Below are 14,633 nucleotides of genomic sequence, written 5' to 3' on the forward strand. Positions count from 1 at the left end.
ACCTTCACTGGTTTCATGTGGGTGGAGGTGCTCTGGGGAGTTCTTGCTTTTCTCCCTTGGGCCATGCTTTCTATGGGAAGTTTGTCCACTGCACACACACATCCGTGTTGGTCCATCTTTTCTTCTCTGGGTGCATGTCAGGTTTCTAAAAATGGGAGAAATATGTCCCCATCAAGACAGCTTAGGATTGGGTGTCCTTTTCTGTTCTCTGTCCACACCTGTCACACCTGTGTGAAGCAGTAGAGCTGTCTGGTGACATGCCTAGGTGATATGCTAAGAAATGTAGCATGTTGTATATCATATCTGAACGTGACCAGATATCAACTGTGTCTCCAGTACTAAGGGTTGCTTCTGCGGCTAAAGATACGTTTCTTGCAGGTACTTCATCCATTTTAGAGCCAAAAACGACAGACCCTGCAGCCCTCCCGTCTGTGGGCTCCTTACCCAGCACCACCTCCTGCACTGTACTTCTGCCCTCATCCCAACACACTGCCACTTTGCCCGCCTTGTCCCAGTCTGGGGACCTGTCCAGCAGCCCTCTTTCTCAACTTACCAGGTACGTGGGTGACAGAAAAGAAAGGGGATGGAGACTTGTGGGGTTCCTATCAAGCTGATGCCATTAACAAAGCTTATTTGTCACCTCTGGTGGAGTGTTGTAAAATACTGGCTTAGACTTTGACCTGTCGTGGCCAAGCATCACCTGATATGAAAACCCTAACTGCTTCTGATGTCTCTGTCCGAGGTCTCCTGAGAAGCGGTAGAACCACATGCAGATACTTAATGACTTGCTTGTCCCGAGTTCTTGACCCATGCCACTTTAATACGGAATAAGAATGACATGTATCTGATTTAAATTTGTCCTGATTCCAGAGATAAATTATTGGAATAGGATACAGGAAAAGAAATTAGCTTGTTACCATATCTTCTGGGTAGAGTTATTTGATCCATTTAGTTGAGAGCAAACGTGAGTTGTTTCAACTCTGTATCTGACTGGAATTTAAGCTGGACTTTTAGGTGTGGGCAACACATAGAACCTCTCTTGACTCAGTCTTATGAACTCTCCAGGTAAACAATCCTGGTTTTATTTACTCTTTTTATAGCCAAAATAGGTTATAATTTATTGAAGCCGTGTAAGTCACTTTTGACCAGTAGGAGTACTTGCCACAGAAGTCTAAGGGCATGAAGTCTGATTCCCAGCCAGGCAATCTCAAGGATAGGATTGCCCTTGATTATAGCTAAACCAGGTAGGTCTTGCTTCTGTGAAAAAAAACTTGTGTTGTTTGGACCTGTGCTTTATTTTATTTTCTAGTTCCCTCTCCAGCCACCAGAACAGCTTGTCTTCTGCACACGCAGCACGTCCCACAAGCACACCACACACTGTAAGTGTGTACCCCTCCTGCACAGTATACCAAGACCTCCCGTGTGTAGTGGGGAAATTGGTTCCTTTTGGTCTGAGATAACCCAGAGTCTCATGGTTCACCACCTCAGTTTCTTATTCCTGTCTGCAATCTCTCACTGTCTGCCTAAAGGATGTAAACTAAATTGCACTGCATTGTTGGTGCCATTTGGGACTTTGCTAGTGCTAGTGATTAGATGTCCGGTTTGACCGGCCTTCATACCATCTTTGCTTGCTTAGAGACAGACAGTTTGAGGAAAGATGTTTTAGAAGGTCACGAAATCCAGGCCAGGAGCATTTCAGAGTGGAGGTTTCTGCGAAGGAATACCTGTGAGTGTTTCTGACATTTATGTATGTGCACCTTTTGTGTGCCTGCTACCACAGAGATTAGAGATGATTGTGAGGCACCAGGTGTGTGCTAGGGACCAAATCTAGGTCCTCTGCAAGAGTAGCCAGTGCTTTTAACCGCTGAACGATCTCTATAGCTCCCTTCTTTTTATTTATGTGTGCATCTGTTGGTGTTGTCTGTGTGTGGCTGCGGGTGGGTAAACATGGAGCTGGGAAAGGGTATTGAACCCCCCTAAAGTTGGTGTGACAGTAGGCTGTGAGCCTTCTGATAGGATATGGGTGCTTGGAACAGAACTGTACATGCTGACTGACCTTGAGCCGTCTCTCCAGCACCTTAAAATAAAGTGACATCTCTTCTCTGTCTCCAAAATCATTGTGGATTGATTGTCTTTTGGGTGCTCCCCATCCTTGGAGTGCTGCCCTTTCCATGAGACTATACGTAACCCCCGTTTGCTGTTTTGTAACACTGGGGTAGGAGCAGAGACTCCCATCTTCTAGAAGAGCTGCATGTGCTCTTAGCCACCGGGGTTAACAGTCTCAGACTGGTCTGGAACTCACTTCGTGGACCACGCTGGACCAGCCTCCAGACCAGTTTAGTAGTCTTTGTGTTCAGTCCTGCTGAATGAATCTGGCTACATTGACCCTGAGACAGAATGATTCTCCCTCAATTTATAGTCACCAAGTACTGTCATTGCCCACTGCCTGTTGTGTCATAGATCTGTTTGGACTCCTGCCTGTCCCAACTCCTCCTTCTTGCTATCAAATCCACACACATCTTGACTTTTGTCTCGACAGCATGCCAGTGTGGAGAGCACCCCATCCTCAGCCACCTTCTCCACAGCTGCAACCTCTGCCCCAAGTGCCCCATCCACGGGAGTTGTCCTGCCTGGGACCACTGTGAGCATGCCCAGCAACAGTACCAGGGCCACAGCCTTGGTGACCTCAGGTATGTCCCTTACGTACCCCTCCCCCCACCTCCACCAGTGAACTTCCAGGCCTCATGTTGAAGGGGGTAGGAAATCTGTTGTTTGATTTTTCCTCTTTTTAGGCAAAGCACCCCCAAACCTGCCTCAAGGGGTGCCTCCTCTGCTACACAATCAGTACCTCGTGGGCCCTGGAGGACTGCTCCCTGCTTACCCGGTGAGCACATGGTGGAACTCTGGTTGGCTTAGAGGCTGGTTCCTTGCAGGACACGATAAATGGGCTACCTGAGGCAGCTCAGCTCCCCTCCCTGTCTCTGTCCACCCAATACCTGATGTGTCTTCCTCCTAGACTTTATGTAGACGAGATCTTTTCCTATAGCACCTGACCCCGGTCCCATTCTTTTTTTTTTTGGTTTTTCGAGACAGGGTTTCTCTGTGGTTTTGGAGCCTGTCCTGGAACTAGCTCTGTAGACCAGGCTGGTCTCGAACTCACAGAGATCCGCCTGCCTCTGCCTCCCAATTGCTGGGATTAAAGGCGTGCGCCACCACCACCCGGCTCCCGGTCCCATTCTTGAGTGTATCTGTTTTGGTACCTGAGGTGGCTTTGGTGTGGTCCCTGATCTGCTAATTCTCCTGCAGATCTACGGATATGATGAGCTCCAAATGCTGCAGTCCCGGCTGCCAATGGTGAGTACGAAATGACGTAGTGGACCTGGATAGCTCAGAGTCTCAGGGCTCTCCTCCTTTCCTTGCTTTACTCCTCAGCTATGGGATTCCTCCATACCACCTTTGAGAAACTGTTTGTGGTCCTACGTTTGGTTTGACCATTTCTTTTGAGCAGTGGTCATCCTGGGGAATCTGAGAGACTTTAGACCAAGAACACATGTAAGCCGTGCCCTGTACCAAATGTAGTCCCGTTTTCCTACTCTTATTTCTTTTTCGTTTCCTTTAAGAAAACAAGGAACATCTGAACGTGGAAGTTTGTTCCTGTAATCCCAGAGAGACTGAATAAGTTTGAGTTCAAGACCAAAATAGGCTGTGTGTTGAGATCCTATCTCAGAACAAGCAAGCAAATATGTAATTCGTGATCTGAGAGTTGCCCTTGGGTTTTAGTGTTGTCTTCCTCAGAGAGCGGCCAATGGCCGCACTCATGGGGGCAGCATTGCTTTTCTCCCTGTGTGGAATGGGGGCAGGATTGGCTCACTTTATCGGTGTCACCTGGCTTTATCCTGCTGGCCCTGGTGCTGGTGCACTTCCAACCAGGGCTGTCTGTTCTGACTCTGAGTCTAGAGATAAAATAATGGGCCTTGTGGGAAGGCACAGTGGTAAGCCAAGGCAGTCAGTGGCGGGCATAGAATGTGGTCTTCCGTGTTCCTCAGAGGAAGAGACTTCTACCCAAGCGTGGGGCTGCCTGCTCCTTCTCCGCTACCCCCAACTTCCCATGTTGTGTAGTGTACCAGATGTGTACCTGGTGCCCACGGGGTAAAAGAGGGCTTCAGATCCCTGGAACTGGTTACAGTTGTGAACAGCTAAGTGGGTTTCTGGAAGAGCAGCCAATTCTCTTAACCTTGGAGCCGTCTCTCCAGCCCTTCCTTTTTCTTTTAAAAGGTTGTATCTTAGAGGACATCTCCAGTGCACCCATAGGGCAAACAGCTTTAAGTTTTCCCTTGGATCATATTTTCACCTTCCTTTGGATTTCTATTCTGGGCACCCTCCCCACCAGTCTTCATTTGGGCTTCTGCAAGCTGTTTGCTGTTTCCTGGGCCTCTTTGGGATTCTATCTGAGAAGCCTATGATTTCCCTGGAGTTTACTAGGCTAGAGCCCAGAGGATTTGAGTGCCATTCCCAGCTGAGGGAGGAATACACAGCCCAGAACCCTGGCTGGTAAGGGCCACGGCAGGACTTCTTTACCCAAGAGCACAACCTTCTTAGCCTTTGCAGCTGCCGCTCTCAAGCTTGCTCTGCAGTGTCGTTGTTGCTGGTGCAAATGAATTGGGAGAGACTGGGATAGGCAGGGCCCAGACACAGGGTCCTGTACCCACCTAGCACTGCTCCGTCCCCTGTAAGCCTCCCAGGCTTTGCCTCTTCTGCCTTGTCGGTGGCTCTTCATTTAGAGTCACTCACTTAGCTAAGGCCAGTAAAGTTGGTTTGCTCTGTAGCGTTTACCAAATCTCCACGTGGTGAGAAAACAGGTGTTGAAGCAGGGACTTGGAGCTGTTTGCACCAAGGTTCCTGTCATAGGCACTCGGAGAGGCATCACCAGAGTGCCTGTGTTCTGTCAGCCGGATCTGCTCTGAGGGTGGGGCGAGGCCATCTGCTCAGTGAGTCTCCTTGGTTTTTTTCTAGGATTACTATGGAATTCCTTTTGCAGCTCCCACACCCCTTGCCAGCCGAGATGGAAGTTTAGCTAATAATCCATACTCAGGTTAGTTGGCTCCGTGGGCAAGAGAGGGAGGCGATGGACTGGCTCGTAGCCATAGGAGACCAGAAGGGCTGAGGTGCTTGAGCTGTCAGTCAGACCTAACAGCTTAGCCTGCTGTTCTTCTAGGTGACGTCACAAAGTTTGGCCGAGGAGACTCTGCATCCCCTGCACCTCCAACACCAGCTCAGGCACAGCAGAGTCAATCTCAGACCCACCACACGGCACAGCAGCCCTTTTTGAATCCTGCTCTGCCACCTGGGTACAGCTATACCGGCCTCCCCTACTACACAGGTGTGCCCAGTGCCTTCCAGTATGGACCCACTATGTTTGTGAGTATTTTCAGATCGTCCTGGGGCTGTGGGTCCTTGAGGTATCTGTCAGCAGTGAGCGAGTGTGGCCACGAGCCCCAATGCCTTACAGTTTGGCCTTGAGGATTACTGCTCAGGTCAGATTCTGTTTCCCGGCTGCTTGTATCCACCATGGATTGCTCTTAGGAAAAGGCCGGTTCTCTTGGCTGTGATTTAGTTTTGCTGGAGGCTCAGAGATCTGCCTGATCTCTTTGCCTTATTCTTACATTCCACCCTCACCTGCCTGTCCTGTCCCACCAGGTCCCACCGACCTCAGCAAAGCAGCACGGTGTGACCCTCAGCACCCCCCCTACCCCCTTTCAGCAGGCCAGTGGCTATGGGCAGCACACTTACAGCACAGGTAAGGGCATAACTCCGTACTGAGGGGCACAGGGTTGGACAGATTTGCTTAGCCCACACATGCCTTTTGTGCCCTGCCATGCTAGGTTATGATGATTTGACCCAGGGGACAGCGGCAGGAGACTACACCAAGAGTGGCTATGGTGGATCATCACAGGCACCAAACAAGTCAGCTGGATCTGGGCCTGGCAAAGGTAGTGTCACTTCCTCCCAGGGCTAGGGCCTGCAATACTTGTCTCCTCTGAGGCAGGCAGGAGCACTTAACTGCCTTTCCTCCTAGGAGTATCAGTATCTTCAGGCACCACTGGTCTACCGGATATGACTGGTTCTGTCTACAACAAGACACAGGTGAGGGCCTACAAAGGCGAGCAGGTAGATGAGAGAACAGTTCAACCTGAGCTTCTCATTGTCATCTCTGTCCTACAGAACTTTGACAAGCAGGGATTTCACGCAGGGACACCCCCACCTTTCAGCCTGCCCTCTGCCTTGGGCTCTGCCGGGCCGCTGGCCCCTGGAGCAGCAGCTGGTTATGCACCTGCACCGTTCCTGCATATCATGCCGGCCCACCAGCAGCCCCACTCCCAGCTGCTGCACCACCACCTACCGCAGGATACCCCGGTGAGCGCAGTAATGGAGGCAGCCTCCCTACCATGGGCCTGGGGTTCGGTGCCCGCCTTTATAGCCTTTTCTCCTCTTCCTCCTCAGAGTGGCTCTGGTCAGCGCAGCCAACCCAGCTCCCTGCAGCCCAAGTCTCAAGCCTCCAAACCCACCTATGGCAGCTCTCCATACTGGACAAACTAGACCCTGAAAAAAACGAGGGTGGGCTCTTGGGCAGGAGAGAACACATGGAGCACATTTCTGGGAGCACGGTGCCCTTTCCTAGAATTCTTGAGACCTAACTGTGTCAGCTGAGCCTCTATGGGAAGCCTGCCTCCCAGACCCACTGTTATATGTGATGTATTTATGTATGTGTTTGTAAATGTGATATAAGCCCGGAGGAGTTGGGGGTGTGCTCTCCCCATGTGGACACCCTCACTGTAGCCAAGCAAGCCCCACCCCTTCTTCCTTCTGGCCTCCCACGTGGCTCCCGGCTCAGTGGGCTATTTGAAGGACTGCTGGTTTGGGGACTGAGGTCAGGTACCAATGAAGAATCACGACTTTTCTTTATCTCGCTCGCTGTGAACCATTGTTTCTACCCTCTGTAATTCATACTGTTTTTGAGAAACTGATTTTTGTCATGGTCCCCATTCCAACAGATCTTAATCTGGGAATAGCAGAGATGACCCCTGTCCAGCAAAAACCCGTCTGCCTGTCACAGCAAGGCCTTCTGGTTTGGCCCTACCCTAGGGGCTTGCCTTTGACCAACCATTTAAAACAGAATCTGAACTGGGTCTCAAGATGTTCAGCCAGTCAGCTCCCATGAAAAGAAATCAATCCGCTTCCATCTCAGTGAAAGCCCGTACCAAACAAAAGCTGCTCCATACCAGTTGTCCTAAACCAGGCGGGCAACTGTTTCAGGGTTTTCTGTCATCCAAACTCCACCTAATAAAGTTCTGAGAGCAAGCTGGTTCTCTGTGTACTGTGACTAAGGATGGTTTGGGAGTCACTGGACCTCACAGGGACAGCCACTTGAATTGTCTTTTGACCTTTCTCTGTAGGCCTAGGCGGTGCTCAGAAAAGCTAATATGCCTTTTCTGGCCATCTGTATAATGGTCCGGAGAGCAGAAGTGCCAGGGTAGTGACTGGTGACCTGAAAGGAAGCCAGTTATTACTATTATTACTCCAGGCCCCTTGCTTCCGCTGACAGTGGGATAGATCTACCTACGGAGTCAGGTTGAGGATGGCATTATCTCAAGTGTCAGCTCCAACTCCACAGCAGTTTCAGACTAGGCTACATAAGAGGAGCACACTTCATTCAAAATGCTCTGAGGACAGGTTTTGGGGGAAAGGGAGCAAAGGGTGTAATCCCAGAGCCAGGCAGAGTTGGGGATTAGCGAGTTTGAAGTGAGCCATATCTACTTAGATGAGACTATTTGAAGTTTGGAGGATTTGGGGTTCACAATGGCAGACATCTGCTTTAGTCAGGAGCAGTAGTAAGCCATCAGACCCCTGTAGCTATTGACTCATGATTCTGGCCAACTGAGGCAGGAACACCCCCTGTGTAGTCTCCTGCAGCAATCTTTGTTCCTCTGCCCCATGAATGAGGGGACTAAAGGAGGTTATTGACTAAAGGTGGTCTCTAAAAAAAGGTCCCTGGAGCCCAAGTGAGACCTGGCTATTGTCCAGGTGGGGGTGGGGAGGGATGACCCATGGGGAAGTAGCAATACAGGTATATTTTATTTCACATTTTTTATTAGGAGACAGATGGGCAGGAAAAGACAAACCATTAAGGAGAAGTCAACACAAAATGCATCGGGTAAACTTTTCTTATAAGTTAAACTGGAAAAAAAACCCATCGATTTTAGCTAAGGAAACTACTAAAATTGGTTGTGTCTGCTGGTTTAATTGAAAATTGCATCTGAATCTTTTTAGTTGCAAATGTAAACCTTGTGCATCAGGGTGATTTTTCAAGAGAGCTATACATTTCCCTTCCAGTGGACAAGATGGAACCCAGCAAATAATGGCCAGGAGAGGGGGAAGAAGGGCCTACAAAAGTAGAGCGTGGCTGATAGGATTCTGGAATAGTATGAGAGAAGCAACAACAGAATCATGTCACTATATACTTTCTCCACTCAGCCCCAGTGCAGCCTTGATTAGACTAAAAAGCTGTTCTTTTCACATCAAATGCAAACCTAGCCTTAACAGTAATGTTAACAGAAGCTGAGAGGCCCACCTCCACTTGCCTCTCTGGCTCCATACAGGCTAGCAGGGAGCCCCCCCCCCCCCATGCCAAGGTTTACCATGCCTGGGGGTGTAAGGGGAAAGAACAGCACTACGTATGGATCCAGGGTTGCAGGCTATCCGGGAGTATTGAGAGGAATTTTAAGTCTTTTTACTATTGAAACATTTCTGGACTAAACATTCTCATTGAAGAACTGGGAAATAGCATTCAGTCAGGAGCATTCAAAGAGTGGATGGAAACCCTGAGATCAGAAAGGAAGGGGCGCCTACTCGACAGTGGAGGATCCATCCTCCCCAGTTCCTATCGCAGCATCCTATCCTTCTGCAAACTAGTTTTATGTCATAGCAGTTTGCTGAAACAGGAACAAAAATTTTACTTCAAATCTGAAGTCCCTGGATGGTGAAGGCTAAAGGAGTTCACTCTTGATTGAAGCAAGACGTGATTGAGATCTGAGAAACAGCTGCAGCAACTGCAGCCCTGCCAAAACTGAGATAAGCCTAGGGGAAGCTCCAGGAACAATTCCTGCTTGCACTCTGGCCCAAAGTACCTTCCAGATCAAGGTCACACACGCCCACAAGTGTCACTACCAGGAGGAGCAGCTCAATGAAAACCAAAATCTTAACACATGCACCTAGGATTAATACTGAATAATTAAAAATGGTTACCTAAAAAATAACCCTCATTTGAGTATCTGAGATGTTTCCTCCCCCAACAGCGGCTTTTGAACTTCCCCCTCAGCAGCATCAATCAAAACTGGTACAATTTTCAATTCTGTTTTCATAACTAAAACTTCACACACACTGCCTTTAATGTCCCCCCACTCACCCCACTCAGAAAAAAAGATACCCTATCTTTAAAATAAATAGCAACCAAGTGCTCAGTTCTATGTAAAGTATGAATATTTATTTCAGGCTTTAGATCCCAATCAATTCCAAAAAAACAAAATCTGATTCTCTCAGAGTAGCTGTAGCCTCCATGTTGGGGTGATGTCATAGAGGCAGAAGCAGCACACTTCATCAGGATTAGCAAGAGTAAGTCCCTGATGCCCACTGCATCCCAGCCTTAGGAAGGGAAAGAAACAAAATTCACCACCACGGGCTGAACAAATGCACACGCACTAATGGAAAGGAGCAGCTAAACCTTGCTTGGCAAATTGGCTTTTTTTTTTTTTTTAAAGTTTGTTTTGTGGGTTTTGTGGTTTTTTTTTTTTTTGGTTTTGTGTTTTTTTTTCCCCCATTTTCTTTTGCTACCCAATATATGCAGCACTTGTGGACTCCCAGTGAGTTCCCAGCTTTAAACACATAATGTCTTAAACAGACTAATTCTTCAAGAATCTAAAAACAGACAAACGTGTTTTGCTGTGAACATTCTGCAGAGATGAAGTGAGGTGGGAGTTTGAAGGGTGGTGGCTTTTTTTTTTCCTTTAAAAAGAATCAATACAGTGATGGAAGGGTAAAGAATGCAAGAATTCAGACATTCTGTGGAGGGTACTTTCTCTCCAGTAAAGGTCCATAAAAAGGAGCAAACTGAGATCCGCGGGGAGTCAGCAGGAGCTGTGTGTTTCCCCACCCCATGAGTAAGTTTTTGCTGAGGGGCCGCCATAGATCCCCACTTGCTCCCCTCCCTTTGGCCTGAGACGTCAGGGCAGTACAGGGGCACTGAAGGAACATGTCACGACTCCTCGTTCCCAGAATCATCATCATCATAACAGTCGGCGTCCTCTTCCTCCTCGTCTTCATCATCAATGTCGTCGTCGTACAAGTCGTCATACAGCAGATCTGAGCTGTTGTCATTGGAAGGCACTTTAGTTTTGATGCAGTATTCTGCCAGGGTTGTGGGGACCTTCACTCCATCCTTTTCTGCTTCAGCCTTAGTGGCCGAGACCTGTTTCCTGAACAGAGAATGACACAATGGTTTGTGCGAGTCTGCTTTTGTTTGAGAGGACGTCACTAACATACACTGGCCTTCAATTCTAATCCCCTTGCCCTTAAGTCTCCTTATGTGGAGATTATGCCCAAAACCCATCTTACTTGGTTTAAGCTTCTGTTTTTAAGAAACTTGTAACTGACCATAATCACTAAATATTCTCATCACTCACTTTGAATACTCCAGATAGGGCAGGTACCCTGCAGCACAGTAAGGCAGGTGCCATCATAGAGGCTCCTTGTTTAACATTTTAGCCTTATTTGAGACAAAAATCTCTTCACTGTAATCCTGTCTTTGCCTCCCATCTCCTGCTGAGGGCTCAGGGATTACAGATGCTACTACTGGCTTTTTGTTGTTGTTGTTGTTTGTTTGTTTGTTTTTCGAGACAGGGTTTCTCTGTGGCTTTGGAGCCTGTCCTGGAACTAGCTCTGTAGACTAGGCTGGTCCGAACTCACAGAGATCCACCTGCCTCTGTCTCCCAAGTGCTGGGATTAAAGGCGTGCGCCACTATCGCCCGGCTACTACTGGCTTTTTATGTGTGTTCTGAATTTAGAGTCAGCCTTGTTTGTGTGTGTGTGTGTGTATGGGGGGAAGGGTGTTGGGAATCAAACCCAGGGCATGTATCAAGCAATCCAGCCAGCTCTTAGCTAGAGCCCAGCATATCTGCGGTGTCTTTAATGCACAAAGCTGATTCCTCTGTTTCCTCCCCTTGGCTGCTAGGTCCCCATGTCACTGAGTCTCGTTGTCTGGAGTGCTCTTCACAGTCTCCCATCACCCAGTGGTGGCGTGTCAAGATGGAGGACTGGAAAAACTGAAAACATAAGAACACTGCTTCCCTGAAGCTTTAGTTTGTCCCAGGCTTTGCACATATTCCTGTAGCTGCTTTACCACTTACACTACTTGTGTTCTGTCTGCATACCAGAAAAGGGAACCAGATTTCAATAGAAATGGTTGTGAGCCACCGTGTGGTTGCTGGGAATTGAACTCAGGTCATCTTAACCTCTGAGCCATCTCTCCAGCCCCTTGATTCTTGACATAAATAATTCACCTCAGTGGCTGACCATGCAAGACAAGCAGGGCACAGTGATGTACACTGTAACCCAGTACTCAGAGGCAGAGGTTGGATCTCTGATCTCTGCGTTCAAGGCTAGCCTGCTTTAAAATACATCCGTCCCATCACGTGTGTCTCCCGGCCCTGCTTTCTAATGAGGTTTTGTTTTTTGTTTCTGTTCTGGGTTCTCTTAGATTCCTACTCCATAAGCTGAGAATTGTTTTAAAATAACAGGATATTGAAGTTTGCACGTGAGCAGTGAGGTCCAGAATGCTACGCTCTGACTCACCTGATGATCTCAGCGTACTCCTTGTCTTTTCCTTTACTGTCCCTCCATTTCCTGAACATCACTGAAGCATCCACGTTAGCTGGAGAAAAGGTGTTGGGCTCATTAAGCAGTGAGATTACACTTAACAGGATAGTCCTGGAAAGCAAAGAAGCCACTGTGAAAACCCTGTTCACAAAGTAGTTTTCAAAGAAATTACAGTCAAGTTTAAAGTTTTTCACCCTTAAAATATCTAATACAAATGTGAGGTTATATCTGAAGACTTATGAAAAGTGATGACACAGTTTTGTTATGGGAGCTGCTGAGATGGCCCAGCAGGTAAAGGTGCTGCCATCAAGCCTGGAGACTCGACTGTGGTAGCCAGGATGAACATGAAAGGAAGAGAATAACTATCCCAAGTTGTTCTCACACTTCTGCTTAGATGCCATACATACACAGTAAATATGGTTTTAAAAAAATTTTTTTTTAGGGGTTGGAGTGATAGCTCAGAGGTTAACAGCACTAGCTGCTCTGCCAGAGGTCCTGAGTTCAATTCCCAACAACACATGGTGGCTCACAGCCATCTGTAATGAGATCTGATGCTCTCTTCTGCCCTGCAGGTGAACATGCAGGGAGAATGCTATTAGCATTAATATATATAAATATCTTATTAGGATTACAACCAGAAGTCATTTACCCCGGCTGCCAGAACTCCAGGTGGGCCGCCTGCCAGTGTACCTGCCCAACTCTCAGTGCCCTCAATCTATCCCCAACACCCCCACTTCTCATCACCTTGACCTAGCCCCCAATACAAGCAAAGACTCCCTCCTGGATCACAGGCCTTGCAGACGACCACCAGAACTCCAGCTCCAAACTCAAGAGGTGCCCTGCTCCATAAGAGACTACACTGGTCACCAGAAGTACAGCCCCCAACTCAGGTGAAGACCCCCTGCTCAACCACAGGCCAGAAGACCAGAGAGGAAACTCTTGAGGAGGGACTTAGCCCTGTATCACCACAAACACAGCAGCCTGGAGGCTGTGTAACAGCACAGCAGCAGCCAGGTAATGTGTCACCAGGGTCCAGCTATCTTACCACAGCAAGCCCGACTACTCCAACACAGCGGGAGCACATGAAAACATCCTTAACGCCAACTTTATGTAGGTGACCGAGAGCTTCAGGGAGGAAATTAATAAACTAAAGAAATCAAGGAAGAGACTAACAAAAGGTTGAAGGAAATAAAAGAAGGCCAAAAAGAACAAAAGTTGTAGGAGACAAAACTGTCCAAGACCTGAAAATGGAAATAGAAGCAATAGAGAAAATACAAACTGGAGGAATTCTGGAAGGAAAACTTTAGGTAAGTAAAGAGGAACTACAGAGACCAGCTTCACCAGCAGAATACAAGAGATGAGACTCTCAGGCATTGAAGACAGCATAGAAGAAATAGATACATTAGTAAAAGTAAATGTTAAATCTAAAAAAAATCTTGACATAAAACATTTAGGAAATATGGGACACTGTGAAAAGACCAAACCTAAGAAATATTTCTGGGCTCAATGGCCCAGAAAATATTTCACCAAGATCATATAAGAAAATGTTCCTAACTAAAGAAGGAGATGCCTATAAAGGCACAAGAAGCTTACAGAACACCAAATAGACTGGACAAGAAAAGAAAGTCCCCTCGCCACGTAACCAAACCACTAAATACACATAACAAACAAAGAATATCAAAAGTTATAAGGGAAAAAGACCAAGTAACATAGAAAGGCATACCTGAATTACATCTGCCTTCTCAAAGGAAACTCTAAAAGTCAGAAAGGCCTGGACAGATGTGCTGCAGACTCTTTAAGAGACCACACAGCAAACTTTCAATCACCAAAGACGGAGAAAACAAGATATTCCATGATAAAGTCAAATTTAAACAATATTCACAAATCCAACCCTTCAGAAGGCCCTAGAAGGAAAACTCTAACCTAATGAGGTTAACTATACCTACGAAATCATAGGAAATAACCTCCCACCAGCAAAACCAAAAGAAACACACACACACTATATACACCACCAACAACAACAAAATAACAGTAATTAACAACCACTGGTCATTGCTATCAATACACTCAATTCCCCAGTAAAGAGAAACAGACTAACAGAATGGATTGAAAACAGAATCCATCCTTCTGCTATGCCCAAGAAACATACCTTAGCTTCAAATATAGAAGAAAGGGTTGGAAAAAGGTTTTCCAATTAAATGAAAGCTAACCAAAACTAATCATGAGATAGGGGAGCTCCCAGCACTCTAGAGGCAGAAGCAGGTGGATCTCTGTGAGTTCAAGGCCAAGCCTGGTCTACAAGAGCTAGTTCCAGGACAGTCTCCAAAGCTACAGAGAAATTTTGTTTCAAAAGAGAGAAAGGGGGCTGGAAAGATGGCTCAGCGGTTAAGAGCATTGCCTGCTCTTCCAAAGGTCATGAGTTCAATTCCCGGCAACCACATGGTGGCTCACAACCATCTGTAACGAGGTCTGCTGCCCTCTTCTGGTTTGCGCGCACACACACAGACAGAATATTGTATACATAGTAAATAAATAAATAAATAAATATTTTTTTTAAAAAGAGAGAGAGAGAGAAAGGGGTAGGAGGGGAGGGGAAAGGGAGGGAGGGAGGGAGGGAAATCTTACACTCACCAAAGGAAAAATCCCTCAGAATGATCTTTCAATTCTTAATGTCTACCCCAAATGCAAGAGCACCCACTGCTGTG

At 47.2% G+C, this 14,633-nt stretch overlaps 2 protein-coding genes across 6 annotated transcripts in view; one reads left to right on the forward strand and one right to left on the reverse strand.

Annotated features, from left to right (window-relative positions):
- Ubap2 (ubiquitin associated protein 2) overlaps window positions 1-7,365 on the forward strand; it is a 70,474-nt gene extending 63,109 nt beyond the window's left edge. For all 5 annotated transcript variants that reach the window (XM_075967486.1, XM_075967488.1, XM_075967491.1 and 2 more), the window contains 12 exons: window positions 379-556; window positions 1,310-1,379; window positions 2,540-2,690; window positions 2,793-2,884; window positions 3,307-3,354; window positions 5,014-5,092; window positions 5,216-5,418; window positions 5,698-5,797; window positions 5,883-5,990; window positions 6,077-6,144; window positions 6,223-6,414; window positions 6,502-7,365. In XM_075967486.1, the coding sequence (XP_075823601.1) occupies window positions 379-556; window positions 1,310-1,379; window positions 2,540-2,690; window positions 2,793-2,884; window positions 3,307-3,354; window positions 5,014-5,092; window positions 5,216-5,418; window positions 5,698-5,797; window positions 5,883-5,990; window positions 6,077-6,144; window positions 6,223-6,414; window positions 6,502-6,597 (1,385 nt within the window). In that variant the 3' untranslated portion in view covers window positions 6,598-7,365. The remainder of the gene's footprint in view (window positions 1-378; window positions 557-1,309; window positions 1,380-2,539; window positions 2,691-2,792; window positions 2,885-3,306; window positions 3,355-5,013; window positions 5,093-5,215; window positions 5,419-5,697; window positions 5,798-5,882; window positions 5,991-6,076; window positions 6,145-6,222; window positions 6,415-6,501) is intronic.
- Window positions 7,366-9,515: 2,150 nt separating this feature from the next.
- Window positions 9,516-14,633, reverse strand: part of Ube2r2 (ubiquitin conjugating enzyme E2 R2) — a 75,660-nt gene continuing 70,542 nt past the window's right edge. Inside the window, exons 4-5 of the mRNA XM_075967492.1 lie at window positions 11,905-12,039; window positions 9,516-10,529 (exon numbers count right to left, since the gene is read on the reverse strand). Coding sequence (XP_075823607.1) covers window positions 10,310-10,529; window positions 11,905-12,039 — 355 coding nt within the window. The 3' untranslated portion in view covers window positions 9,516-10,309. The remainder of the gene's footprint in view (window positions 10,530-11,904; window positions 12,040-14,633) is intronic.

This window comes from Microtus pennsylvanicus, chromosome 3 (assembly GCF_037038515.1).
Source record: "Microtus pennsylvanicus isolate mMicPen1 chromosome 3, mMicPen1.hap1, whole genome shotgun sequence".
Lineage (NCBI taxonomy): Eukaryota > Metazoa > Chordata > Mammalia > Rodentia > Cricetidae > Microtus > Microtus pennsylvanicus.